Source organism: Muscardinus avellanarius (genome assembly GCF_963383645.1).
Source record: "Muscardinus avellanarius genome assembly, chromosome: 1".
Taxonomy (NCBI): domain Eukaryota; kingdom Metazoa; phylum Chordata; class Mammalia; order Rodentia; family Gliridae; genus Muscardinus; species Muscardinus avellanarius.
Window position 1 is genome coordinate 224,324,559 of NC_137786.1, and position 27,928 is coordinate 224,352,486.

Here is a 27,928-nt window from a genome sequence, read left to right on the forward strand (position 1 = left end):
ATGGATGACTCAGAGGTGGAGTCGACCGCCAGCATCTTGGCCTCTGTGAAGGAACAAGAGGCCCAGTTTGAGAAGCTGACCCGGGCGCTGGAGGAGGAACGGCGCCACGTCTCGGCGCAACTGGAACGCGTCCGGGTCTCGCCACAAGATGCCAGTCCACTCGTGGCCAACGGCACCCTCACCCGCCGGCATCAGGTAACCCCTCTCTCCACCAGACCTGCAGGTAGGACTTTGGCTGGTCTCAGAGAAGCTACCATCCCTTTTGTGAAGCTACTTTTTTGGCAGTGGGCTAGCCAGTGCCCGTGCTTTATGGTGAACGTTTCCAGGGGCGGTAGATACTGAGTAAGAGATAAAATACTGCTGCTGTGCTGAGATAGGTAGACTTATTTTTTTTGGTACTGGGATCGAACCCAGGACATTCTACCTCTGAGCTACACCCCCAGCCCTTTTTTATTTTGAAATAGGATCTTGCTAAGTTGTGAGGGTCTCACTGAGTTGCTGGCCTTGAACCTGCTACCCTCCTGTCCCAGCCTCCCAAGTACTTGGAGCTTGGAGTAGAGGTGTGGCCCCGGCCCCAGTGGGTAGACTTACCATTAAAAGCATTTATTTGACTTTTTTTTTTTTTTTTTTGCTGGAGTGGGTTTTCTGAGTTGGGATGCCAGTCTAGCAATGGCAGATAGTGTAGTTTGGAGCTATATTCAAGTTACTTCTGTTTTCTCTGACTTTTGTTTTTCTTCTTGTCATCAAAAATTCAGGAAAATAAATGCCTGCTTAGTGGTTGTGAAAGTTGGGCATCTTGTGCTCTCAGCTCCACTTTAGTCCCTCTTAGGGAATATTCTGTTCTCAGAAGGTGAGGCCGTGTCCACAAATGATATATTCTTGTTCCATATCGTCCCCTGTGCCCGTTTTGTTGGCTGTGTAAATCATGCAATGGAGGAAGGGGTCATTTTAAATTTGTTGGTTACAGTTGTACAGGGAGCTTCCTTCTGCTGCTTAACCCAAATAACCGCAGGAGCCAGTGGTCTCTGGACTGGCCGACTCTGTGATGTGACTTTGGAGAGTTGGTGTTAGAAATGAGAAGTAGCTTGTGTTTCCTACGGTTTATCTAGTCTGACTTTACTGTGATGTACTCTGTCTGAGGTTTTATCTGTGTGTGGGAGGGAGTAGGGGTATTGCTAGGTAGACTGCATCTTAGAACTCTAGGTGGGAGCAGAAGAGTTCAGTTATGCCTCAGTGTCCTTTTTTTTGTGTGTATGGTACTGAGGATTGAACCCAGGTGCATTTTACCTCCAAGCTATACCCCCAGTCCTATTTTTTATTTATTTTTTTTATTTTTTACTTTCAAATCAGGGTCTCATTAAGTTGCAGAGGGCCTCACTAAGTAGCTGAGGCTGGCTGTGAACTTGCAGTCCTCCTGTCTCAGTATCCCAACTACTGAGCCACCACGCCCGGCTCTGATAGACCTTTTCTTATCTTTTTTTTTTTTTTTTTTTTGCGGTACTGTGGATGGAACCCAGGGGTATTCTACCTCCAAGCTCCACCTCCAGCCCTATTTTGTATTCTTTTATTTTTGAAACTGGGTCTCACTGAGTTGCAAAGGGCCTCACTAAGTAGCTGAGGCTGTCGACAAACTGCGATCCTCCGGTCTCAGCCTCCTGAATGCTGGGATTACGAGTGTGTATCACCACGCCCGGCTCTGATAGAACTTTACATTGCTTACTTATTTAATTTTTAAGGTCCAGAAGGTCCATCATGCTGAGACTTGCAGTTGAGTAAGAGGACAGAATTCCAGTTGTGGATAATACTAAGGGATTTAAATGAGGCTGTATTTGCAATATTCCTAGGTTGTTTTTTTGTTTTGTTCTGCGGTGCTGGGGATGAAACCCAGGGGCATTCTACCTCTGAGCTACACCCCCAGCCCTATTATTTTATTCTTTATTTTGAAACAGGGTCTCACTGAGTTGCAGAGGGCCTCACTAAGTAGCTGAGGCTGTCTGCGAACCTGGGTCCTCCTGTCTCAGCCTCCCGAATGCTGGGATAACAAGTGTGCGCCACCATGCCGGGCTCAGTTCCTAGTATTTTTATAGGAGCTAGAATAGAGAGCTAGGGATGAAATGTATCTGTTGAAAGGGGAGAGTAGGACTGCTCATGCTTGGAGGTAGTGGGGAATTCCAGGCTTTAGTACGGGGTTTCTCTCTCTCTTATTTTTAACTTTTGCTCAGCAGTGAAGCCACACCCTTCCTTCTTCCTGAAAGTAATGTTTAGCGTCCTCTCCCCGTAGCATTACACTCTATGTAAAGGGGAATAGGGTGGGGGAAGAAAGGGTCTTTCAAGGTGGTTGGATTTCACTGTACTCTATTGGAAGAGGCTCAGGGAAATGTATTTCTGTGTGGAACGATGTCATGAGATTATTTCCTGCTGTCAAGACAGAACTTAAGAGTGACATTTTGAAATATGTTCTGTGGCTGTAATAATTGATGATAAAGATGTTGAAACTTCAGTCTTCTTCAGGGGAATTGGGTACCTGTTTTCTTCATACTTGGAAATGGAGACTTACATTTCTTGCTTCTTTCTTTAAAAAGCTGCCAAGGATGGGAGTTTCCAATGGTAGCAGAACGTGAAGATTCATGGAGCCATAAAGAAGGCTTTTGGAAAACCCCAGTTTAGCCTTTCCAACCTTTCTTGTATTCTTAAGGGCTTTCTAAAAAGGTTGCACCTAGGGTAACTTTTCTGCTTTTAATTCAGCAAATAGTTTTTGAATGCTTATCTTGTGCCAGGCACTGTTCAAGGTGCTACAAATACCATCCCTAAGCAAAACTGACCAAAACCTCCTCTGCTCCCTGGAACTTGTGTTTTATGTTCCAGAGATTCAGTCGCCAGAATTCCAGGCCTGATTCTAATTTTGAGAAACAGCGAAGGCTGAGTGGTATAGTTATTAGTACTAACACCAGGACTTTAGGCCACAAATTTCTTCTTGAAAGCCCCTTTTCTTGGTTGGAAAAGACATGTGTGTGCGTGATAGAGCAGAGGTAGGCCACAAAATGAATTGTCTTCTTGTGGGCTTTGTTTCAGAACAGCCGGTTTGTGGGCGATGCTGACCTTGAGAGACAGAAATTTTCAGATTTGAAACTCAACGGACCACAGGTAATTTTCTGGCTGAAGCCCTGGGTCGCTTCATTCATATCTTTCCACTTCCCCAGCCTCCAGGAGCATAATGGTGTCTTGTAAGCTCAGCACATTGTAAAGACCCGTTAATTAGTATTTTTCATTTAGAAAAGTAAAAAGGTAGAGCTACAAAGTTTCATTTCAAAATAAATTTTAATGGCCATTTATCTTTAGCACTACCTCCCCACCCCCTCTTTTGATCTCAGGTAACTACTTTCTCTTTTTAGGGAGGGCATGATTCCATTTTGCAGAAAATCCTACCTAAAATCTGTCTGAATGCTGGGCGAGATCCTGCAGTCTCAGCACTTGGGAGGCTGAGACAGGATCGCAGGTTCGAAGCCAGCTTCAGCAATTTAGTGAGGCTCCCAACAACCTAGCAAGACCTGTTGGAAATAAGAAATAAAAATCAGTCTGGGGGTATAGCTCAGAAGTAGAATGCCTTTGGGTTCAATCCCCAGTCACAGACATAAGTCATTAAGTAAAAACATACATAATACAATAAAATAAAATCTGGCTGATGTTGAGCCTTAGACAGTAACTGAAGAGCAAGAAATCTATCTATCTATTTATTTATTTATTTATTTATTTATTTATTTATTTTTCAGAACTAGGGGTTGAACCCAGGGGCATTCTACCTCTGAGCTATGCCCCCAGCCCCATTTTTTTATTCTTTATTTTGAAACAGGGTCTCACTAAATTGTGCAGGGCCTTTTGAAACAGGGTTTCACTAAGTAGCTGAGGCTGGCAGCAAACTTGCTATCCTCCTGTCTCAGCCTCCTGAATACTGGGATTACAAACATAGGCCACCATGCCTAGCTTAAATCTTTTTTTTAAAGGCTCTTTTGGGGATTTTCCTGGTTTATAGTAAAAGTTTTTTGTATGTATGTATGTATGTATGTATGTATGTATGTATGTATGTATTGTGGTACTGGGGTGCAACCCAGGGGCTTTCTACCTCTGGGCTATACTCCCAGACCTATTTTATACTTTATTTGGAAACAGGGTCTCACTGAGTAGCTGAGGCTGGCTTTGAACTTGTGCGATCCTTCTGACTGCCTCCTAAGTGCTGGGATTACATGCGTGCACCACCACGCCCAGCTAAAAGTTTATTTTATTTTTTGTGGTTCTGGGGCTGTCTTCAAACTGCGATCCTTCTGTCTCAGCCTTCCAAATGCTGAGATTGCAAGTGTGCGCCACCTCGCACACTTCTTAAGTTTCTTAAAGCTGCTATTTTTGTTTACACTCCAGCCCTGTTATTTGGAAACCGGCTCTCACTGATTTGCTGAGAGCCTCACTAAGTAGCTGAAGCTGGCTTTGAACCTGTGCGATCCTCCTGTCTCAGCCTCCCTAGCCCAAGCCGGGGATTACAAGCGTGCGCCATGCCACCATGCTGGGCAAAAGCGTCACTCACTCATATGTGTAAACTTGTCACACAGTTTGTATCGAGATGACCAGAACTGGGAAGTTAAACCTGTTGTTTTTGTCACCTGGATATTGTTGTGGCCATTGATATGAGGTTCATATCTATTGACTGACTAGAACTGGAAAATTATATTACTCTCCTTTTGTATAAGTTTGAAAGGTAACAACAACCCACTCAAAATCTTGAGGCTAAAGAAGATGCAGGAAACCCGGGCGTGGTGGTGCAAACTTGAAATCCCAGCGTTTGGGAGGCTGAGACTGGAGGATCTTGGTTCGCGGCCAGCCTCAGCTACTTAGTGGCTCTCTGCAACTCAGTGAGACCCGGTTTTAAAAATAAAGGATAAGAAATAGGGCTGGAAGTGTAGCTTGGATGTAGAATGCCCCTGGGTTTCACCCCCAGTACTGGAAAAAAAAAAAAAAAAAGAAGAAGAAGAAGATGATGATGTGGGAAGAGTCCCTGTGGTTAGGATTACTTATGGTTCTTATTAGAACTAAAACGGGTTGTTCATGTTAATACATAAGGCTTCATAGGAGCTTCCTTTTTTTTTTGTCTTTTCCATGTAGGATCATAGTCACCTTCTCTATAGCACCATCCCCAGGATGCAGGAGCCTGGGCAGATTGTGGAGACCTACACAGAGGAGGACCCTGAGGGAGCCATGTCTGTTGTGTCTGTGGAAACCTCTGATGATGGGACCACTCGGCGCACAGAGACCACAGTAAGCTGAGATGATTAGGTCTTGGAGTGATAGAGGGTCTTCCTTGGTCTCTGTTAGAAGAAGTTAAGCACTTAATTAGGGTGGGTGAAGGGCCACCATCTGTACTGATGCCATAAAGAAAATGATGTCTATTCAAACAGAAAAGATAAGCCAGGTATGGTGCTCGTAATCCCAGCTCTTGGGAGGCTGAGACAGGAAGATGGCAGATTCACCGCCAGCCTTAGCTACTTAGTGAAGCCCTTTGCAACTTAGTGAGACCTGTTTCAAAAAAAAAAAAAAAAAAAAAGAGCTGGGTGTGGTGGTGCACGCTTGTAATTCCAGCATTTGGAAGGCTGAGACTGGAGGATCACTGTTCTCAGACAGCCTCAGCTACTTAGTGAGACCCTGTTTCAGAATAAAGAATAAAAAATAGGGCAGGAGGTATAGCTCGGTGGTTGTAGCTTGGAGGTAGTATGCCCCTGGGTTCAATCACCAGTACTGCAAAAAAAAAAAAAAAAAAAAAAAAAAATCACAAAAAAACAGAAAATATAGAAGAGATGTGGGACAATATAATGGATTGGGAAGAGAGAGGGCATATTAAAGTCTGTAGTAGATTCCCTTAGAAGCATAGTTACAGGACAGTTTTCCTTGGGGATTTCTACAGGATAGAAAGAAAAAGTAGATGGTAGATGAAGTCATTTTTAGGCAAAGTAACCCAGAGATAGGGTTTGTTTCTTAATTTGGTCTGAAGTTTAAGCTTATATCATTCACTTCCTTTAGTAGTTGTTTTTTTCTCCTCATCCTTAATTGAAGGTCAAGAAAGTAGTGAAGACTGTGACAACACGGACAGTACAGCCAGTCCCTATGGGACCGGACGGGCTGCCTGTGGACGCCTCATCAGTCTCCAACAACTACATCCAGACGTTGGGTCGTGACTTCCGCAAGAATGGCAATGGGGGGCCTGGTCCCTATGTAGGCCAAGCGGGCACCGCTACCCTTCCCAGGAACTTCCACTATCCTCCTGATGGATATAGCCGCCACTATGAAGATGGTTATCCAGGCGGCAGTGACAACTATGGCAGCCTGTCCCGTGTGACCCGCATCGAGGAGCGCTATAGGCCCAGCATGGAAGCCTACCGGGCACCTAGCAGACAGGATGTCTATGGGCCCCAGCCTCAAGTTCGGGTAGGTGGGAGCAGTGTGGATCTACATCGCTTTCATCCAGAGCCTTATGGTCTAGAGGATGACCAGCGCAGCATGGGCTACGATGACCTGGACTACGGCATGATGTCCGATTATGGCACTGCCCGGCGAACTGGGACACCCTCAGACCCTCGCCGACGCCTCAGGTATGCAAAGATAAGGAAGGAAAGTGTCTTTCCAAGATGAGAAAGGGCTAGGTTTTCCTTTTACTTCTGAGGGTGTTTGGGGACTGGAGACGCTTGTGGTCCTTCCCCTGTGCCTTTGGAAGATCACCCTATTTTCCACTCAACTGACTTTGCTTAGTATTGAAGACTTGCTTTGTTGTCTTTTTCTCTTGCTATAAAGGTCACATATTTTAATTGTAGAAAGTGACTTGAGATTGTTATTACTCTGTCCCAGATAATGGACTTTGCTTCTATGCCATAGCTTCAGTACTTTCTGGCAAAGGTTTGACCCTCTTTTGGTGATAGGCAGGGAGGACCACAAAAGAGCTTTGATACCTGGAGCCATGGACTACTTGATACTGGGAATTTCTTCAGCTTCTGGTTTGATGGTGTGTGTGTGTGTGTGTGTGTGTGTATGCGTGTGTGTGTGTTTTGGAGGAATGAACTCAGGTCCTAGCACATGCTAGAGCTACATTTTCTTTTTTTAAATTTTTATTGGTGCATTATATTCATACATCATATTGGGGTAAAAAACTTCTGTGTACAGACATGTACACATCACTGATTTAACCCCTACCCAATTCCCACCCCATTCCCTCCTTGTCCCTCCCTCTCTTGCTCGGCTTAGTGGTTGACTTCGTAGAGCTACATTTTCAACCTGAGTACACGTGCAGGCTTGTGTGTGCGTGTGTGCGTGTGTGTGATTGTGTTTTACTAGAAATTGAACTCAGAGGCATTCTACCTCTGAGCTATGCCCCTTGGCCAGTTTTATTACTAATTTGGAAACAGGGTCTCAGTTGATTTGAGTCTCACTACTTGCTGAGGCAGTTCTTGAATCTGCAATCCAATCCTCCTGTCTCAGCCTCCCTAGTATTAGGATTATAGGTGTGAGCCACTGTGCCTGGCTTCTTGGCCCTTTTTATCTTTATTTAATTTTTGTGGTACTAGGAATGAAACAAAAGGGCTTTCTACCTCCAGGCTACACTCCCCAACATAGTTTATATTATTTGGAAACAGGGTCTCACTAAGTTGATAAGAGCCTCACTAAGTGGCTGAGGCTGGCTTTGAACCTGTGTGATCCTCCTGTCTCAGCCTCCCAAGTTACTAGGATTATAAGCGCGTGCCACCAGCCAACGCTTTTTATTTTATTTTTTTTATTTTTGTTTTTTTAATTAAAAAAAATTTTTTTTGCAGGTCTGGGGATGGAACCCGGGAACATTTGACCTCCGAGCTATACCCCCTGCCCTGTTTTTTTTTTTTTTTTTTTTTTTTTTTAATTTGAAACTGGGTCTCACTAAGTTGCGGAGGACCTCACTAAGTAGCTGAGGCTGTCCCCGAACCGCGATCCTCCGGTCTCAGCCTCCCGAATGCTGGGATTACAAGCATGCGCCACCACGCCCGGCAACCCTTTTTATTTATTTATTTATTTATTGTTTGTTTGTTTGTTTGTGGTACCGGGGTTCCTGGGAACCCTTCTACCTCCGGGCTACACTCCCAGACCTATTTTATATTTTTGTTTGGAAACAGGGTCTCTTAAGCCAGCATGGCTGGCTAACCTGCACGATCCTCCTGTCTCCGCCTCCCAAGCACGGGGATTACAAGCGTGCGCCACCACGCCCGGCAACCCTTTTTATTTTTGAGAAAGGGTTTTGCTGTCCTCCAGGCTGTCCTTGAACCTATGATCCTTCTGCCTCAGCCTCTAAAGTAGTCTGAGATTACATGTGCACTATACCTGACTTGGTTTGGTGTTAATTACAGAGTTGAGAGTTTTAGGCTTTCAGAGCCAGAAGGAACCATGAAGGATATATATATATATATATATACTTAAGAACTCTCCCCATGCTGGTTCTAATTCCAATGTTAAAAACAAACCATTTTCCGGGCATGGTGGCACACACTTGTAATCCCCACGCTTGGGAGGTGGAGACAGGAGGATCACACAGGTTCGAAGCCAGCCGTGCTGGCTTAAGAGACCCTGTTTCCAAAGATAAAAAAGTATAAAATATAGTTCTGGGAGTGTAGCCCAGAGGTAGAAGGGTTTCCAGGAACCCCAGTACCACCAAATAAATAAATAAATAAAAACCTTTTCCTCACAAAGGTTTTAAACTTTGTGCTTAGAGTCTTAGATTTGGTTGGAAAGGAAATGAAGGTGGCATTCTTGTTACAAATTCTTTTTTAAAAACAATCTTTTAGCCAGGCGTAGTGGCACATGGCTTGTAATTCCAGTACTTGGAAGGCTGAGTCAGGAGGATCACCGTTTGAGGCCAGCCTCAGCTACTGCGTAGTAAGGCCCTTTGTAATTCAGTGAGGCCCTGTTTCAAAATAAAGAATAAAAAATAGGGCTGGGGGTGTAGCTCGGAGGTAGAATACCCCTGGGTTCCATCCCCAGTACCGTGGGGGAGGGGGAACTATATATATAAAAACTGCTGGGCACGGTGGCACACGCCTGTGATCCCAGTACTTGACAGATGAGACAAGCCGATCACAGGTTCAAAGCCAGCCTCAGCAACTTAGCAAGATCCTGTTTCCAAATAAAAAATAGGGCTTGGGATGTATCTTGGAGGTAGAATGTCCCTGGGTTCAGTCCCCAGCACCCCCAAAATACACATATACTTACATATGTACACGCACACCAAAAAATTCTTGGTTCTAGGGCTATATAAAAACTGGTTTGGCTCCTGGGCTGCAAACCCTGCTTTAGAATAAAACAGGGCCTGTGTTTTCTAGGCAAAGGGAGATAATAAAGAAAAGATTCATGGTTGTCTTGACGGTGTGGGTGCTCTGGCAGCTGTTGCTGAATTTCTCTATATGGGTCGTGACCTCCTAAAGCAAATGCCTTGATGCTTCTGTTTCTCAAGTGTTGGGTAGTATTGGCTAGTAATGAACTAAACTAGGCTGGGGACAGCACTAGAGGCCCCATTACCTGAGCCGAATCACTCACTTCTCAGGTGTCTCAGTTAGCTAATTCAACTCCCCCGTGACTCACCTTTTATGCCTGGTGGGGCTCCAGACCTCAGCTGGCAGGCCTAGAGCAGCGGCAGATAGCACTATCTCTGAAGCAGCCAGCCCTGGGTGTTGCCTCTAATGAAAGTCTGAGCTTTCTGACTTCCTCATTAGTACAGAGTGATTGGACCCAGGTGGGTGTGGATGGCCAGGCCGCTCTGTTGTTCTGTGGCGGTTGACATGGCGAGGGCTTGGGCCTAGTTCCTGGCTTGGTTCCAGGGTGGCAGTGGACTTGGAAACCTGCTTGACTAGCAAGATCATTGCTGCTTCCTGTTCCTGGCCTAGGAGAGTTATACAAGGTCGGACTCACACAGTGAGGCAGTGAGTAGTGGAAAAAGCACTGACCTCGAAAACCTTGGTTCTGTTTGTGCCTCTGCCACAACTGTGTAGCCTCAAGCAAGTTATTTGATCTTTCTGGGTGCAACTTTGTTATTTCTAAAAAGAAAGGATCTTTATCCTCGGCCTATAAAGGAAGGAAATATAAGATTTCTCTGAGTGATTGAAGTCTGGTTAGGGCAATTGTGTTTATAATTGCTTATCTTAAAATAACAAGAAAAATAGAATATACTTAATACAGAACTCAAAAAAAAAAAAAAACCAACAGAAAAACATGCCACCCATTCATGAAGAACCACTCTTAACACTTTGGTACATATCTCTCATTATTTATTTATTTTTTGGGGGGGAGGGTGGTACTGGGGGTGGAACCCAGAGGCTTTCTAACTCTGGGCTATACTCCAAGACCTATTTTTATATTTTATTTGGAAACAGGGTCTCACTAAGTTGCTGAGAGCCTCACTAAGTAGCTGAGGCTGGCTTTGAACCTGTGTGATCCTCCTGTCTCAGCCTCCCAAGCGTGGGGATTACAAGTGTGCGCCACCACCCCCAGCTGGTACATATCTTTCAATTTCCTTTTTTTATACATGGAAATATATCCTATTTTCCAATGAGTTAAGTAGTTACAGTGGTTTTTTTTTTCTTCTTTCCCCCCTAAGTGCTTTGCCCCTCTGAATCACAGTTGGGTGGTGGATGTTGATACCTGCGAGGCAGGCCGTGACTCTGGCTAACCTTGAGTGTTTGGTGGCAGTGGGAGTGGTTTTGTGGAGCAAACAACGGTCTTATTTGGAGAGTTCCACACAATAGATTCCACTCTCTCCTGTGGGAGTCACCAAGTGAGATGAGCTCAGAGATAATGGGTTTCTTCCTGGTGGTTATGAATAAATAATAGTGTGACCGACTCACCCTCTAGTGGTTGTTGGTAGTACTGAAACACAAGTATTGTCTCCTGTTTGACTTAATTCTCCTTTCTTGAATTGCTTTGTTCCTTGTGTCCAGGCATCTCAAATGCGATGTTGGTTGGTAGACTCCATCTTGACAGAATTGGAGTTATGTAGAAATTGGAAAATGGGTGATCTAACTTACAAATATATTATCTCATATATTTGCTGAGTAGGAGGTATGACCTTGGTGTGAACAGTGAAATGCTTAGGCATATACCTCCTCAGTACCAAAGCTAGGACTTCATATAATGTAGCAAGAAGTTCTATTTTTCTGTCAGCCCCCCCCCCTTTATCATTTCCAAAATAAGGTAAGGAAAAGATTACATATTGAAGTGTGTCTAAGGTCTTATTCCACCAGCTGTTTCCTGCATATAAACGCCTCATTTCCTGTTTAGCTAAAGGCTTATTAGAACTGTTCTCAGGCTTTGTTTGCTGGCTTCTGTAATTTTGAGTCAGTTGCTTTGGTTAATTCTGCTGTCTGAAGGCTTATTTTAATCTCTTTCCAGAGAAGTTAATAGCTAATAGGTATAATTTAAATACTTGCTAAGTAATCAGGATTTGTTTCTTTTCTTTTTGATATCACTTTGTGAGCCAGCAAACCTCACAGAAAAAAAAAGTAGTTTTAGCCTAATTGCAGATGTCTTTAAAATTTATTAGAATTGATCAGTATATCATTGCAAAAGGAGAGCTATGATCTGTGTATGAGAGCTGAGGCTAATCCTGCCTTGAAGATGAAGAGTTATAGGAGTGTCCGGCAAGGTAGATTGAACTGCTTGATGTATTCCTTCTCTTTTCCAGGAGCTATGAAGATATGATTGGTGAGGAGGTACCATCAGATCAGTACTATTGGGCTCCTTTGGCCCAGCATGAGCGGGGAAGTTTAGCAAGCTTGGATAGCCTGCGAAAAGGAGGCCCCCCGCCTCCAAATTGGAGACAGCCTGAGCTGCCAGAAGTGATTGCCATGCTTGGATTCCGCCTGGACGCCGTCAAGTCCAACGCAGCTGCGTACTTGCAACACTTGTGCTACCGCAATGACAAGGTGAAGACCGACGTGCGGAAGCTCAAGGGCATCCCAGTTCTGGTGGGATTATTAGACCACCCCAAAAAAGAAGTCCATCTTGGAGCATGTGGCGCTCTCAAGAATATCTCTTTTGGACGGGACCAAGACAACAAGATTGCCATAAAAAACTGTGATGGTGTTCCTGCCCTTGTGCGATTGCTCCGAAAGGCTCGAGATATGGACCTTACTGAAGTCATCACTGGTGAGTTCTAGGCCTGAGAAAATGCTAGATTAGGGTCACTGACCTCCGGAGAAGTGGAGAGCTAAAGGGGTTACGAGTCCTTTAACTTTGATTATATATTGCGAACTGGTGGCCTTTGGATCAAATCCAGCCCACTCATGTGTTTGGATCACATTGAGCTATTGAAATTTTAAAGAACGGGTTGCTAGAAGCGATCACTTAAAATTCTAGATTCCTCTATTAAAAACATGGAAGAGTTGGTAATGATGGATCTGTTCCTCTCTGACAGTATTTGGTCTGAACTCATTGGGGCATGTGTTTTCTAGCTCTTAGTTATCTCTAACACATTTTGTTATTTCTGACCAAGTATAGTCTAAAAGAAAATAGTTCCCCAAACAAGGAAGCCGAGTGTCAGCTGCCATTTACCCACAGCCTTACAATCTCCTTTAAATATCCCACTGTCTTGACTTACCTGCCAGGCTAATTACACATTTGAGCTTATGGTCCTTGCTTTATTTTGAATGGTGGTTTTTCAGATTGCAGCTGTGACCCTTTAGTGTAAATCAAACAGTTTTATGGGGGAGACTGTCTTTCCCCAGAGGACATTTGCAATGTTGGAGACAGTTTTGGTCGTCATAACTTGGGGCAGAGGGTAGAGGATGCTATTTGGCATCCAGTGAATAAAGACCATGGATACCGGTTATCATTCAATAATGACTAGGTCAGCTTCCCACAACAAAGAATTACGTGGCCGAAAATGATGCTAATGTAGAGACATTAGTATAGACAGGCCAGTGAACGTTGTTTATAGAAAGTATTATTTTATGAAACTTTATTTCTTGATCGTTCATTTTGAGCGACAGTGTGAAATGTATTTCTTATCATGGGTCACAAACAAAAACTTAAATATCCCTATAAGGTATATAGTCTTTTGGGAAGAGTGAGAAGTGATAGGATAAGGATGCTCATAACATTCTTCAAACATACTATCTTGGGTGTTGGAGAGCTGTGTGATGAATATGTCTCTGCAGGAACCCTGTGGAATCTCTCATCTCATGACTCAATCAAAATGGAGATTGTGGACCATGCACTGCATGCCCTGACAGATGAAGTGATCATTCCACATTCTGGCTGGGAGAGGGAACCCAATGAGGATTGTAAGCCACGCCATATTGAGTGGGAGTCGGTGCTCACTAACACAGCTGGCTGCCTTAGGTAAGAGTAGGGGCTTTGAGAATATAAAAATTGGATTCTTAGGACTGATACTTTTTTTTTTTTTTTTTTTTTTTTGGTGGTACTGGGGTTCCTGGAAACCCTTCTACCTCCAGGCTACACTCCCAGACCTATTTTTTATACTTTTTTATTTGAAAACAGGGTCTCCTAAGCCAGGCGCGGCTGGCTTCAAACCTGTACGATCCTCCTGTCTCTGCCTCTCAAGCTCAGGGATTAAAAGTGTGCGCCACCACACCCGGCTTAGGACTGATACAATTTTTTAAGTTTAAAAAAAAAAAAAAAGCCAGGCATGGTGACATACATTTGTAATCATCCTTCCTGAGAGGCTGAGATAGGGGGATCACAGGTTTGCAACCAGCCTTGGCAACTTAGCCAAGCCCTCAACAACTTGGCGAGACCCTGTTTCAAAATAATAAGTAAAATAGAGCTAAGGATGTAGCTCAGGATAGAACATTCCTGGGTTCAATTCCTAGTATCACAAATTAAATAAGAAAACAAAAAGAAAAACACCCTTGGGGTTTGAACCTAGAGGTATTCTACTACTGATCTATATCCCCAGCCCTTTTTATATTTTTATTTTGAGACAAGGCCTCACTAAGTTACCAGGGCTAGCCTTGAAACTTGCAATACTCCTGTCTAGATCTCTGAGTAGTTGAAATTATAGGTGTGTGCTCCTGTGCTCAGAAGAAGTTAAAGTTCTTGGGCCTGTTATTTGCCTGCACTCCTGTCTATATCGCATACTGCAGCTCCAGTCTATCTATCCTTGCTCTTACTCCCTCTTGTGTGCCACACATCCCCGTTGCCAGTTTGCTTACTGTCCTCTTCACATCTCTCTTTTATATATCTTTGACGTTGTTCATCCAGTTTGGTACACCTGTCTTCAGAAACTACAACATAAAAGGCACTTATCTAGTTCTGGGCTTGTGTGTGTTCCTTCCTAAGATCTATGTATTCCAGGTCAGGCTGTCTGTCCTCCTGTTTTATGTTTGTACTTCCATACAAGAATTATCTATTCTTTTTTTTTTTTTTTTTCAATACTGGGGATTGAATCCAGGGGCATTTTGTCACAGAGCTACACCCCCAGCCCTATTTTTTATTTTTTATTTTATATTTATTTATTTATTTATTTATTTATTTATTTTTTGTGGTACTGGAGATGAAACTCAGGGGCTTTCTATCTCCAGGCTACACTCCCAGAAGTTTTTTTATATTTTATTTGGAAACAGGGTCTCACTAAATTGCTGAGAGCCTCACTAAATAGCTGAGGCTGGCTTTGAACTTGCGTGATCCTCCTTTCTCAGCCTCCCAAGTGCTGGGATTACAGGCATGCGCCACCACGCCCAGCTTTTATTCTTTACTTTAGAACAGAGTCTCACTTTGTTGCAGAGGGCCTCACTGGGTATCTGAGGCTGGCCGCAAACCCGTGATCCTCCTGTCTCAGCCTCCCAAGTACTGGGATTCCAAACCTGTGCCCGGCCTCTTTGAATTACTATTGTTGATATACATTATCAGCCCACACCCCTCAGGGATATAAAATTTCAAAGGCAGAGACTGCTTAATCAGCTTTCCCTCAACTGCAGTGGCTTGCTTATGTTAGCTAGTGACCATTCCTTATGGTGAGTAAAGAAGGTATTGTAGATGCTGAGAGATATTCAGGCGATGATTTCGGAGTCTGAGTCCTTGGAATCCTCTCCTGGTTTCCCTTTAGGAACGTAAGCTCAGAGAGGAGTGAAGCTCGCCGGAAACTTCGGGAATGTGATGGTTTAGTTGACGCCCTCATTTTCATCGTTCAGGCTGAGATTGGGCAGAAGGATTCAGACAGCAAAGTAAGTTAATGGCTGAGTGAATTGTATTCCCTGCACCCACAAAGTAGGAACCTGTAGTGTAGACTGACCTACTCAGGCTTTCAAATTACGTAAAATATTTGTACCACTTCTCCAAAAAGTGGGTGTTCAACTTAGAAGAAAACATTCTTTAGAATTTCCTTCACATATATAAAGCCACCTCTTCCAAGATTACACGTTTTCTAAGTAGAAAAAAATAATGATCCATGTCACACACCAAAAGGTGGAAAAACTCATTAAATCCATAACTAGGCCTTCCTTTAGCCTGGAGATAGGATTTTGAGAAGGCTGGACAGTGAAAAGGCATCCTGAGAGATGATGGACCGGGCTGTGCTATGAGGCTTTATATTTTAATGCTTGAACCGTGGAAGCAGACCTGCTGGGAAATGACCACATTCCAAGGCCTTCGCCTCATCAAGTCTTTTCTCTCATGTCCCTAAGCTCGTGGAGAACTGCGTGTGCCTTCTTCGGAACTTATCGTATCAAGTGCACCGGGAGATCCCGCAGGCCGAGCGCTACCAAGAGGCATCTCCCAGTGTTGCCAATAATACTGGACCACATGCTGCCAGTTGCTTTGGGGCCAAGAAGGGCAAAGGTGAGTCTGAGTTCCTTGTTCTTTGCTCTTTAATGTGGGACAGGGGGAGAGGAAGGACCACTTAGCTCTAGGTAGAGAATACTTGCAAACAGTCTGGGAGTCTGCCTGGAAGACTGCCTTTTTGCTCTGCTCCTGCTTCCCCTGTGCAGTGTGCTTTGACCGTGGTGGTGGTGGTGGTGGTGGCGGCGGCGGCGGCGGCAGTGGTGGTGGCGGTGGTGATGGTGTGGTGTTGGTATTAGTGACTGGGACAGGGAAGAATGAGAACTCAACTAATCTGGGGCCTTCTTCCCCATTCCTCCTTTGTGTTTCTTTCTCTGTGCTTTCCTGCTTATTTGCTCATGATCCTGTTGACATCTTTTCCTGCATTTTTCTTCCTTCGTTTCTCTCCTCTGCTTTCCACCTTGGGTGACGCACTGGAAGATGAGTGGTTCTCCAGAGGTGAGTGGATCCTTTAAGGTGATTGTCTACTTCTAATTTGCATGTTTGGATTTTAGCTTCCCTAGTATTTCCTTGCCTAACCTTTCCCCATGGATGCATGTAGGAGACAAGTTAGCTTTTCCTAGCTCATGTACCATGGCATGCTATTTCTAGGCTGCAGTCCTTGTTGTCAGAACTCAGGTCAGTAGCAACAGGAGTGGTTATCCTTGTTTTACCTATGTGCTGCCTGTTCTTGTTTTTGCATAGCCCCATACTGGAACAATTTGGGGGACTTTTTTTTTTTTTTTTTTTTTTTTACCCCTTTTGATGCATTTCTGACCCAAAGAATATGAAGAATGAAAAATGTGCCAGGTGAAATCTTTCCTTTCTTCAATTCTTTACCCTTATACCCTCCCTTTTTCTTTTTCTTTTTTACAGGGAAAAAACCCACAGAGGACCCAGCAAATGATACAGTGGATTTCCCTAAAAGAACTAGTCCTGCTCGAGGTTAGTTTTTTTTCTCAGCCTCCAAAGGTCTCATACACAGTCCACAGATACAGTATTTGGTGGCCTAACAGCAGCCTTTACATTATGTTTACTATCTTCTCATTTCTGACTTATGGGTTTGGAGTGATGGTGAAAGTATTGGGAAACTTAATGGTGTTATAACTTACAAAGGGCTTCTTACTAAAGCAGGTTACTTGAGGGTAGGATAAGGTCGCCATGAGAGGCTGCAGCAGAAACTTAGCTACCCCAAGTGGCCATTACAGTTCGTGGGACTTTAACCTTATTGTTGAAGAAGCCTCTTTATCACAATGGACTTTTGGACTCATTCTATTGATGAATATAAAGTTTGCACCTCTCCATGGATATAAAAATTTTAAATGTTCTTAAATCTGTGATTGTCCCTTTTATTTAGTCAAGATGAGGAGAAAGCCTGGAGGAATCTTTAACCCTGAGTGGAATGCTATCAGTGGGCTTAATTAATCTCTTGAGAGCCCATGGTAGAAACAAGGTCTAAGCTGTGTGAGAGAAGAATCAAGAAGGACAGAAAAAGAGTTGAAGATATCTGTTCTGCTCTTAATAATTATGGATTAATTATTGGTGGTTTTTTTTTTTCAGTACTGGGTACTGAACCCAGGGGCACTCTACCTCTGTGCTACACCCCCAGCCCTATATTGTATTCTTTATTTTGAAGCAAGGTCTCACTAAGTTGAAACAAGTTCTCACTAGGTTGCGGAGGGTCTCACTAGGTAGCTGAGGCTGTCTGCGAACTGCGATCCTCCTGTCGCAGCCTCTCAAGTAGTGGGATTTCAAGAATGCACCACCATGCCTGGCTGGATTATTCATTCTTTTTTTGTCACTGTTGTTGTTTTGTGGTACTGAGGATGGAACTCAGGGGCATTGTACCTCCGAGCTATACTCCCAGCCCTATGTTTTTAGTCTTTTTAAAATTTGAAATGGCGTCTCACTGAGTTGCAAAGGGCCTCACTAAGTATCTGAATAGCTGAGGCTGTCTGCAAACCGTGATCCTCCTGTCTCAGCCTTCCAAATGCTGGGATTACAAACATGTGCCACCACACCTGGGCTGGATTAGTTATTTTTAAGAAGGTATTTAATCAAGCCTCTGAGTTTGCTGTTGAGAGGGTGGGGAAGTTCAGGGAGCCTAGTGATATAGGAGAATAATCCATCAAACCAGAGTACTAAGGCTGGACTTGAACCAAACAGAGCCTGGTTGGTAGGATTTTTTTTTTCTCTCTAGCTCTGGGGATGGAATCCAGGGGCATTCTATCTCCAAGCTACACCCCTTGACCTATTTTTTAGTCTTTATTTTGAAACAAGGTCTCACTAAGTTGCAGAGAGCCTCACTAAGTAGTGGAGGCTGTCTGTGAGCCACTATTCTCTGGTCTCAGCTTCCTGAATGCTGGAATTATAAGCGTACACCACCGTGCCCGGTGGTTGGTAGGTATTGATTAGCACATTTTGTCTTCTTGCCCTTTCTTGTGCAGGCTATGAGCTCTTATTTCAGCCGGAGGTGGTTCGGATCTACATTTCACTCCTCAAGGAGAGCAAGACTCCTGCCATCTTAGAAGCCTCCGCTGGAGCCATCCAGAACTTGTGTGCTGGCCGCTGGACGGTGCGTGCCATTTACAAGGTGGATTTGAACTTGGGAGAACTAGATAGCTAATTTGCTGCCATTTGTAACTTACTCCACTGCTTTCCGTGTGCTACCTAGTACGGTCGATACATCCGCTCTGCCCTTCGTCAAGAGAAGGCGCTCTCTGCCATAGCTGACCTCCTGACCAGTGAACACGAGCGGGTGGTGAAAGCTGCGTCCGGAGCGCTGAGGAACCTGGCTGTGGATGCCCGCAACAAAGAGTTAATTGGTGAGGATCGCAGTTCGCGGATAGACTCAGATACTTAGTGAGGCCCTTTGCAACTTAGTGAGACCCTGTTTCAAATTAAAGAATTAAAAACTAGGGCAGGGAGGTCGAATGCCCCTGGTTTCCATTCCCAGACAGACAGACAGACACACACACACACACACACACACACACACACACACACACACACACGAGTAACAGTAAGCCAGGCATGGTGGTACACACCTGTAATCCCAGTACTTGGGAGGCTGAGATGGGAAGTTTCAGGTTTTAGGGCAGCCTCAGCAAGTTCTGAGATATCATCAATCTAGAGAGATCCTGTTTTAAAATAAAACTTAAAAACAAATAGGGCTGGGAGGGTAGCTCAGAGGAAGAATGCCTCTGAGTTCAGTCTCCAGTACCCCCCCCCCCACACACACTAACTTATTTATTTATCTACATTGTCACTGGAGAATGTTAAGCACTTCTTTATTTTTAAAGGCCCTATTTATTCATTTATCTTTCTTGGTACTGGGAATTGAACCCAGGAGTGTTCTACCTCTGAACTACACCCCTAGTCCTTTTTAATATTATTTATTTTCATTTTTAAACAGAGTCTCAGTAAGTTGCTGAGGCTGGCCTTGAACCTGTAATTCTCCTGTTTCAGCCTTAAGTACTAGAATTACAGGAGTGCGTCACCCTGCCCAGCTTCCATTTTTTAATATAATTAACTGAAGCCTGGGTGCAGTTGCACACGCTTGTAATCCCAGTATTTGGGAGGCTGAGACAGTAGGATTGCCGATTCGTGGCCAGCCTCAGATATTAAGTGAGGCCCTCTGCAACTTAGTGAGACCCTGTTTCAATAAAGAATAAGAAAAAAAAAAATAGGGTTGGGGTTGTAGCTTGGCAATAGAATGCCCCATGGTTCAATTCCCAGTACCACAAAAGGAAGGGAGGAAGGAAGGAAGGAAGGAAAAAAGGAAGGGAGGGAGGGAAGGAACTGAAGGTCATACAAGTTAAGTAATTTGCCAAAGTTAATACAGCTAGCTAGTGGCAGAGCCCAGGTCTTATTTTTGTTGTTATTGTTTTTTACAGTACTGGGGACTGAACCCAGAGACATTCTACCTCTGAGCTACATCCTCAGCCTTGTTTTTTAGTCTTTATTTTGAAACAGGGTCTAAGTTGCGGAGAGTCTCATTAAGTAGGTGAGGCTGGCTGCAAACCTGTGATCCTCCTGTCTCAGCCTCCCAAGTACTGGGATTACAAGCGTGCGCCCCCATACCTGGCTCAGATTGTTGATTTAAAAAAAATTTGTAATGACACTATTCTATTAAGTGATTATAGTCTTAAACATACTGAGTATCTGAAAGGACTGGGTAGCGTATTTGATATACAATAGTCACTTGTTTCAATGTGATTGAAAAAGGAGAGAAGAAACAAAAGAAGGACAATGACTTCATGGCTGTTCTGTGTCCTTTGCCCTTTCTCTTGATAGTCATGTAGGATAATGAAGCCGATTCCCTTGGTGGGAACCTGTACTTGATCTGATCAGTAGGAAGTGGAGCGGAAGGCTCCTCACTCGGTGATGCCTTCTCTCCCTGCATGTGTTCTTCCTGTCTTACTGCTGCAGGGAAGCATGCTATTCCTAACTTGGTGAAGAATCTGCCGGGAGGGCAGCAGAACTCCTCCTGGAATTTCTCTGAGGACACCGTGGTTTCTATTTTGAACACCATCAATGAAGTTATTGCTGAGAACTTGGAGGCTGCCAAGAAGCTTCGAGAGACACAGGGTATTGAGAAGCTCGTGTTGATCAACAAGTCAGGGTGAGCTTGCATTCAAAACCAGAGCTGGCAGAAGTTGAGTAGGAGAAGCAGGGTTGCTAGGATGGCGCTTTCCTCTTGCTTTCTGAGATTATTTCCCTTTATGTTCAGGTAAAGTATGAAGAGCATTGTTCTGTTTTCTATCTTACTTTTGATGTATAAGTTAATAATGGATTCTTATGTCTGCCACAGGTTAGAATACAAGATTTGGTAAAAATTTGATTGCACCTGTTTTGGTATTTATATTCTTAGGCTGTTAGAAAGCGTAGATTCTAAGCTTTCCTGGCATTACACCTACATTTCATATGACTTTACTTTCCTCAAAAGGAATCGCTCAGAAAAAGAAGTTCGAGCAGCAGCACTTGTATTACAGACGATCTGGGGATATAAGGAGTTGCGAAAACCACTGGAGAAAGAAGGATGGAAGAAATCAGACTTTCAGGTATTACAACTTTTGAGACCAAGTCTTTATCTTTTTTTTTCTTGATTCTAGAGTAATACTTGAATCATCTTTGCTTTCTTCTATTTCACCATCACACTGTTTTTTTTTTGTTTTTTTTTTTTTTTTTGTCCTAGGAATGGAACTCAGGCATTCTGCCTCTGAGCTTCACTCCTAGCTCTTCCTATTTTTTTTATTTTGGAAGAGGGTCTTGCTAAGTTGCTGAGGATGGCCTGAAATCTGCAATCTTCCTGTCTTAGCCTTCCAAGTACTGAGATTACAAGTGTGCACCACCACACCTGCCTGTAACTCCATTGTTGACCCAGGGTTTTAGTTAGTGAAGGCATTATTTGCTTTACTCCTCAGAAGAGTAATGTCTGGTCATTTTGCTGCTGAAACAGCTCTAGTCACCCTCTGTGCCAGAACATGCAGGAGTGCTGATGTTGATGGCGGGTGATGATGGCCTTCGTAACTTCTCCGAAGATCCACCCTGGTTTTTGAGGGAGTTTACCTTCTCTGAGACTTGTTTATGTTTCCTTCTGATAGTGTGAGTGCTTGGAACCTGTGTAATTTCCTGTTCAGGAACACAAATAGAAGTCTATTGTTTCATTATATAGGGTATTTATTCAACTCTTAGGAGTTGCCTTTTATTAAGAGTTGTATTTGGAGCTGGGTGTGGTGGTGCATGCCTGTAATCGCAGTAATTTGGTAGGTTGAGACAAGAAGATCGGTGGTTCAAGGCCAGCTTCAGCAACTTAGCTAGACCTTGTTTCAGAAATAGAAAGGACTGGGGGTGTAGCTCAAAGGTAGAATCCCCTGGGTTCAATCTCCAGTATCAATAAAATAAAATAAAATAATAAATAAAAATAGTTGTATTGGGAATAGAAACCTAGAGGTTTTAACCCATTTAAAAATAAGCTATAATTGGGGCTGGGGCATGTGGGTGCAGAGATGGAAAGCTGGAGAAGGAACCCATGCTTGGTAAGGGCCTCCAAAAAAGGAAGTTAATGGGGGAAAAGGGGAGGAGGGGATTTAAGGGTGGGGAAAGGTGCGGGTGAGCTCAGTATTCTATGACTTGGCATTTTTTATGTTTGCCTCCAGGTGAATCTAAACAACACTTCTCGAAGCCAGAGCAGTCATTCATATGATGATAGCACTCTCCCTCTCATTGACAGGAACCAAAAATCAGGTATAGTACCTGGGGGTGCACCCCTCTTCTTTAGCCACTCCTGCTCTCTCTCTCTTTTTTTTTTTTTTTTTTTTTTTTTTGCGGTATTGGGGATTGAACTCAGGGGCATTCTACCTCTGAGCTATACCCCCAGCCCTATTTTTTTATTCTTTATTTTGAAACAGAGTCTCACTAAGTAGCTGAGGCTGGCTATGAACCTGCAATCCTCCTGTGTCAGCCTTCCCAAGTACTGGGATTACAAGTGTGGGCCACCACGTCTGGCCTTCCTGCTATTCTCTAATGGGCTTATTAACAACAAATAGGAAATAGTATATATATGTTTCTGAATGGGTTTGAACCCAGTTGTGTTTTACCTCTGAGCTATATACCCCCTTGGTTCCATTTTATTTTAATTTCAAAACAGGATCTTGCAAAGTTGCTGACACTGGACTTGAACTTGTGATCCTCTTGTCTGAGCCTCCCAAGTACTGGGTTTTATAGGTGTATGCCACCACATTGGGCTCTTCTTTTTTAAATTTCTATAAATATAGAATACATGTTTACTGTTGAAAAATTAGAAAATACAGACCACCAGAAAGATAATAATTATTTCTAATGTGCAGAGATAACCATTACTATTTGGTGTTATAACTTAAAACTTTTTTGTTTTTGGTACTATGAATGGAACCCAGGGACATTCTACCTCAGCCCTATTTTATTCTTTATTTAGAAACAGGGTCTCACTGAGTTGCAGAGGCTGGCCACAAAACTGTAATACTCCTGTCTCAGCCTCCCAAATACTGATATTATAGATGGGTGCCATCATACCTGGTTGGATTATAGCTTTCTAAATCTTTTGGCCATATGCCAGGCGTGGTGGTGCATGCTTGTAATACCCACGCTTGGGAGGCAGAGACAGGAGGATTGCACAGGTTTGAAGCCAGCCTCACTGGCTTAAGAGACCCTGTTTCCAATAAAAAGTATAAAATAGGTCTGGGAGTGTAGCCCAGAGGTAGAAGGACTTCCAGAAACCCCAGTACCACCAAAAAAAAAAAAAAAAAAAAAAAACCTTTGGCCATATAAGCCAACATGTTTTTTCTTTTCTTCCCTCCTCCTCTTCCTCCTTTTTTTTTTTTTTTTTTTTTTTTGGTGTGTGTGGTATTGGGGATGGAACCCAGGGGCATTCTACCTCCGAGCTACACTCCCAGCACTATTTTTAAATCTTTATTTTGAAATAGGGTCTCCCTGAGTTGCAAAGGGCCTCACTAAGTAGCTGAGGCTGTCCATGAACCAGCCTCCCAAATGCTGGGATTATAAGCATGCACCACCATGCCTGGCCCAACATCTTTTTCTTAAAGAGATGAATCATATCTTTTGCATTGAAAATTTCTTCCTTTTCACTTAAAAGGTTTATTGTGACCCTTATTATCTTAATAATGCTTGGCCTCTGCTTTAATCAATGATTTCTTGTTGGTAATGGGATTTGAACCTAGGATTGTCTACCTTTGAGCTACAGCCCCAACCCTCTTTTATTTTTTACTTTGTAATTGGGTCTTGTTAAGTTGCTGAGGCTAGCTTTGAACCTGCCACCCTTCTCTCTTAGCCTCCCATGTACTGGGATTACAGATATGCGCCCCCACACCTGGCTCTGGCTGGTGTTTCTGGAAGTGTGGTCTGAGGGTCCAGAGGCAGCTGAACACTTGCATTGATGGCATGGAAGCAGTGGTGCTGACTGCTGGTGTCTTAGGGCAGTGACACCAAAACTGACGGAGTTGTGCTCTTCATTATCATAGTTAGTTTAAAAAAGAGCCATCTGAATGATAGAAATGAGATGTCGGTAGTCTTACACTAGCCATATCTCCCCTAGACTACTCAGGGCACTAGGGACCGAACGCAGGGCCATCCTACCTCCAAGCTACATTCCCAGCCCGGGGTCTTGCTAGATTGCTGATTGAAATAGTAACACATCATCTGGCTTTGTAGTAAAACTGTTATATGGATTTAGCCATTATTCAACTTTAAGAGGAAGAGGCAGATGCCAGGTGTAGGGGTGTGGTGCCCCATGGCTACGATACTAGTACTTGGGAGGCTGAGAGAGGAGGATCTCCGGTTCAAGATCAGCCTTAGCAATTTAGTGAGACCCTGTTTCAAATTAAAAAATTAAATAGGACTTGGGGTTCAATGCCACTGGGTTCAACCCCAGTACAAAAAAAAAAGAGAAAAGGAAAGGGAGGCATGGCGGCACGTGCCTGAAATTCCAGCTACTTGGGAGGCTAAGGCAGGAGGATAGCAAGTTCGAGGCCACCCTCTGCAACCAATGTGAATCTCAGTACATCACTATCACTATGAGTTACATTATGTGAGACAACAGCGTACCAATAAAAGTATTGAAAGGTTAAAGCCAGGTGTGGTGGTGCATGCCTATAATCCCAGTACTTGGGAGGCAGAGACATGAGGATTGATCGCAGGTCTGCGACCAGTCTCAGCAATCTAGCAAGACCCTGATTCAAGATAAAAGTAAAAACGGCTGGGAATGTAGCTTGGAGGCAGGATGGCCCTGCGCTCAGTCCCTAGTACCAAAACAAAAAAGTGGAGATGTAGCTCAGTGGTAGAGCATCCTGGGTTCAATCACCAGTTTGGGCGGGGTTGAGAAAAAAAAAAAAACATCGATGCAAAGTACATGATTTTCTTGTGTTTTCCTATTTTTTTTTTTTTTTTGTTTGTTTGTTTTGTGGTACTGGGGGTGGAACCCAGTGGCTTTCTACCTCCGGACTATACTCCCAGACCTATTTTGTATTTTATTTGGAAACAGGGTCTCACTAAGCTGATAAGAGCCTCACTCAGTAGCTGAGGCTGGCTTTGAACCTGTGTGATCCTCTTGTCTCAGCCCCCCAAGCGCAGATACACATAATATCTTCATATGAAAGTGATCATTGAATGAAGGTTCAAGGTAGATTAGAGGAATAAAGGGGCGAAGGAAATAGAAGAACCAGTCTTACATAAGGATGAACTTGAACACACTTGTAATCCCAGCACTTGGGAGGCTGAGACTGGAGGATTGCATTCACGGACAGCCTCGGCTACTTAGTGAAGTCCTCCGCATCTAGTGACCCTGTTTCAAAATAAAGAATAAAAAATAGGGCTGGGAGTATAGCTCATAGGTAGAGCACCCTAGGATCCATCCCCAGTACCGCAAAAAAAAAAAAAAAAAAGGTACTTGAGCTGGGCACAGACGGGAGGTGGGTGCTGAGTAAGAAAATTTTATTTTTGTTTTTGTTTTTTTGTTTGTTTGTTTTTATTTTTTTGGTGGTACTGGGGGTAGAACCCAGGGGCTTTCTACGTCCAGGCTACACTCCCAGACAGGGTCTCACTAAGTAGCTGAGGCTGGCTTCAAACCTGCATGATCCTCCTGTCTCAGCCTCCACGCCCAGCTTTAAATAAATATTTGAATGAAAAAAGAGGAGGACAGACCAGGAGGTAATTTCTGATGTGTATTGATTTTGAAGAGTTGATTTGTGACCCGTGTAACTTTCTGACTCCATGTAGATAAGAAGCCGGATCGGGAAGAAATTCAAATGAGCAATATGGGATCAAACACAAAGTCACACGGTAGGTGATTGCTTTCTGTCCAAGGACGTGGGAGTGATATTTCCTTGGGATGAGGAGCGCTGCTCAGCTCTAGTTTTTCCTAACACCGTCACCACTTACCATCCTGCAAGAGCATACCTGATTGTTTTCATTTGGGTGGACGTAAGGAGTTTTTAGTAAAACTTAATTCATTTACTCTTCCTAGATTCCACATACTCCAAGGTTTTTCAGAACATTTGTATTTCTCCCATTATTACAGAATCCAGTTTGTGTCCCTACACTTAGCCTGTTGCCTCCTGACCCAGTCTCATCTGTCTTCTCTCCATGTACTGTTTCTGTTTGTTTACCTGGTCTGCTTGCTGTTTTATCTTTTCACCCTGTATTTTTTATTTTTAATTCATTTATATCATACCTTCTATGGGAATATCCTTTCCAATTGTTTTTATAAATTCTCTTTGTCCCCAAGGACTTAACTCAAGCTCTGTTGAGGTCCTTCCTATTGCAGTGAGCATCTCTTAATTTTAATTTCTTTTACAAACAGATTTTTATCAGTTTAGCCTTACTCTGTGTCATGCTCTGGGCGTTTTATATATATTCCCCATTATAGTCAAGTTCTTTTGAAGTCTGGGACTATCGGGATTAAATGCTGTTCAGGATCACATGGCACAACTCAGTTCCCAAAAGAGACACCTAACTGACACTGCTTGATGTATGTTGTGTCCTAGAGGAAAATAGCAAGTTTCCACTACTTTTTTCACTAGATAACTATTCCACACTGAATGAGAGAGGGGACCACAGCAGAACACTGGATCGATCTGGGGATCTGGGTGATATGGAGCCATTGAAGGGAACGCCCTTGATGGTAAATTCTCTTTGTATACTCTCTCTGTCTAAGGCTAGTTCTATTTTGAAGCCTGTGTGTTTTGTGAAATAGGACATAAAGTATAAACAGAAGGATAGCATTTCTTTCTAGTGAGGAGTTTTCAGGAAGAAGGAGGAGTTTTGACTGTCTTGGGATGTCTGTGGTCATTGTTCTGCGGTGGTCAAGTTGGGGGAAGGTGGTGTTACTGACATGACTAACAGTTGCTCATCTGTTCTCATGCCCCACCATCTTTCTGTACCTGCCTGTTTATGAATGTCTTGTCCTTTTATTATTGCCTTGTTTCTTTCAATTTGCATATTTGGGGATTTCCCCCTAGACCTGGCATGCACTCGTCAGGCTCTTATCTCTACTCTCATACTAACAAATTGCATGTGTTCACAGCAGGACGAGGGGCAGGAGTCTCTGGAGGAAGAGTTGGATGTATTGGTTTTGGATGATGAGGGGGACCAAATGTCTTACCCCCCCATGGTATGTCCTTTAGTCACCCCAAGGTTGTCTTTGAGGAAGGAGGCTCCTGGGTGCCACCAGTCTGCCAATCATGCTGATCTGATCAGGACAGAGGCTCTAGTTGCAGCCATGTGGTGCCTGGGGAATTGGGCTTCCGTGATTTCTACCTCTTGAGAGCTGGATATGCGTATGGTGATGTGATTCTCCATTATATGCTTCTTGCCTTCCTCCAGATTTGCTCCACTGCCTTTTTTTTAGGTCTCTTTATTCCCAACCCTATTAACATAATTTTTTCCCCTTTTTTCCCTACAGCAGAAGATTTAGCACCACTATCTCCGCTCCATCTGGGCTTATAATATATGTACTTTTATTTTTTGGTGGTGAGATGGACTGATGATTTTCCCTTTCTTCGCTGGACTATTGTGCCAACTGCCAGGCCGCCTCCTGCCCTTATAGCCTAAAAGTGGCTGCCTTCATTCCATCAACTTTCAACCTCTTCCAGTGAAGTTGAATTGTCCCATCCCTTACCCCATCCCCTCCAGTTTCTCCCAAGAAAACGGACTCAGTTATTTGCCTATCTCGAAAAACTGCTGCAGATTAGCTCTTTTTGCCAGCTCTCTCTGGAACATTTGGCCTTGTGTGGAGGGAGGGAGAGAGTGGGAATCTTCACTGGATGCCGTGGAAGAATTGGAAGTTAACATGCTGTCAGTGCAGTGGCCAGCAGTCTGCTTACCTGATGATGCTTAATCAAGATGATTTTTTCTGGTGGGGAAGGGACTTTTTATTTTGTTTTGGAGAAAGGGAAGTGTGAGTTCTTCCCTTGTTCCACTTGGCTGTTTTTGAAGGAAAAAAGGCTGGCAGCAGTGGTACATTCCAACTGACAGGGACTCCCAAGGGAGTGAAGCCTCCTAGAACTGGGATCGAGAACCTACCCGAATCCTCACCTCCGAGGCAGGG

At 43.7% G+C, this 27,928-nt stretch overlaps 1 protein-coding gene across 1 annotated transcript; it reads left to right on the forward strand.

Annotated features, from left to right (window-relative positions):
* CTNND1 (catenin delta 1) lies at positions 1-27,718 on the forward strand (the record flags this gene model as incomplete). Its single annotated transcript, XM_080691480.1, has 19 exons — positions 1-195; positions 3,073-3,144; positions 5,152-5,304; positions 6,097-6,632; positions 11,732-12,195; positions 13,206-13,389; positions 15,116-15,233; positions 15,693-15,846; positions 16,267-16,284; positions 16,702-16,770; positions 18,273-18,400; positions 18,500-18,650; positions 20,257-20,449; positions 20,774-20,888; positions 21,987-22,074; positions 25,600-25,662; positions 26,403-26,503; positions 26,906-26,992; positions 27,428-27,718. 19 exons carry the CDS (start codon positions 1-3, stop codon positions 27,716-27,718), a joined length of 3,180 nt encoding a protein of 1,059 aa, XP_080547606.1.
* Positions 27,719-27,928: the final 210 nt, after the last annotated feature.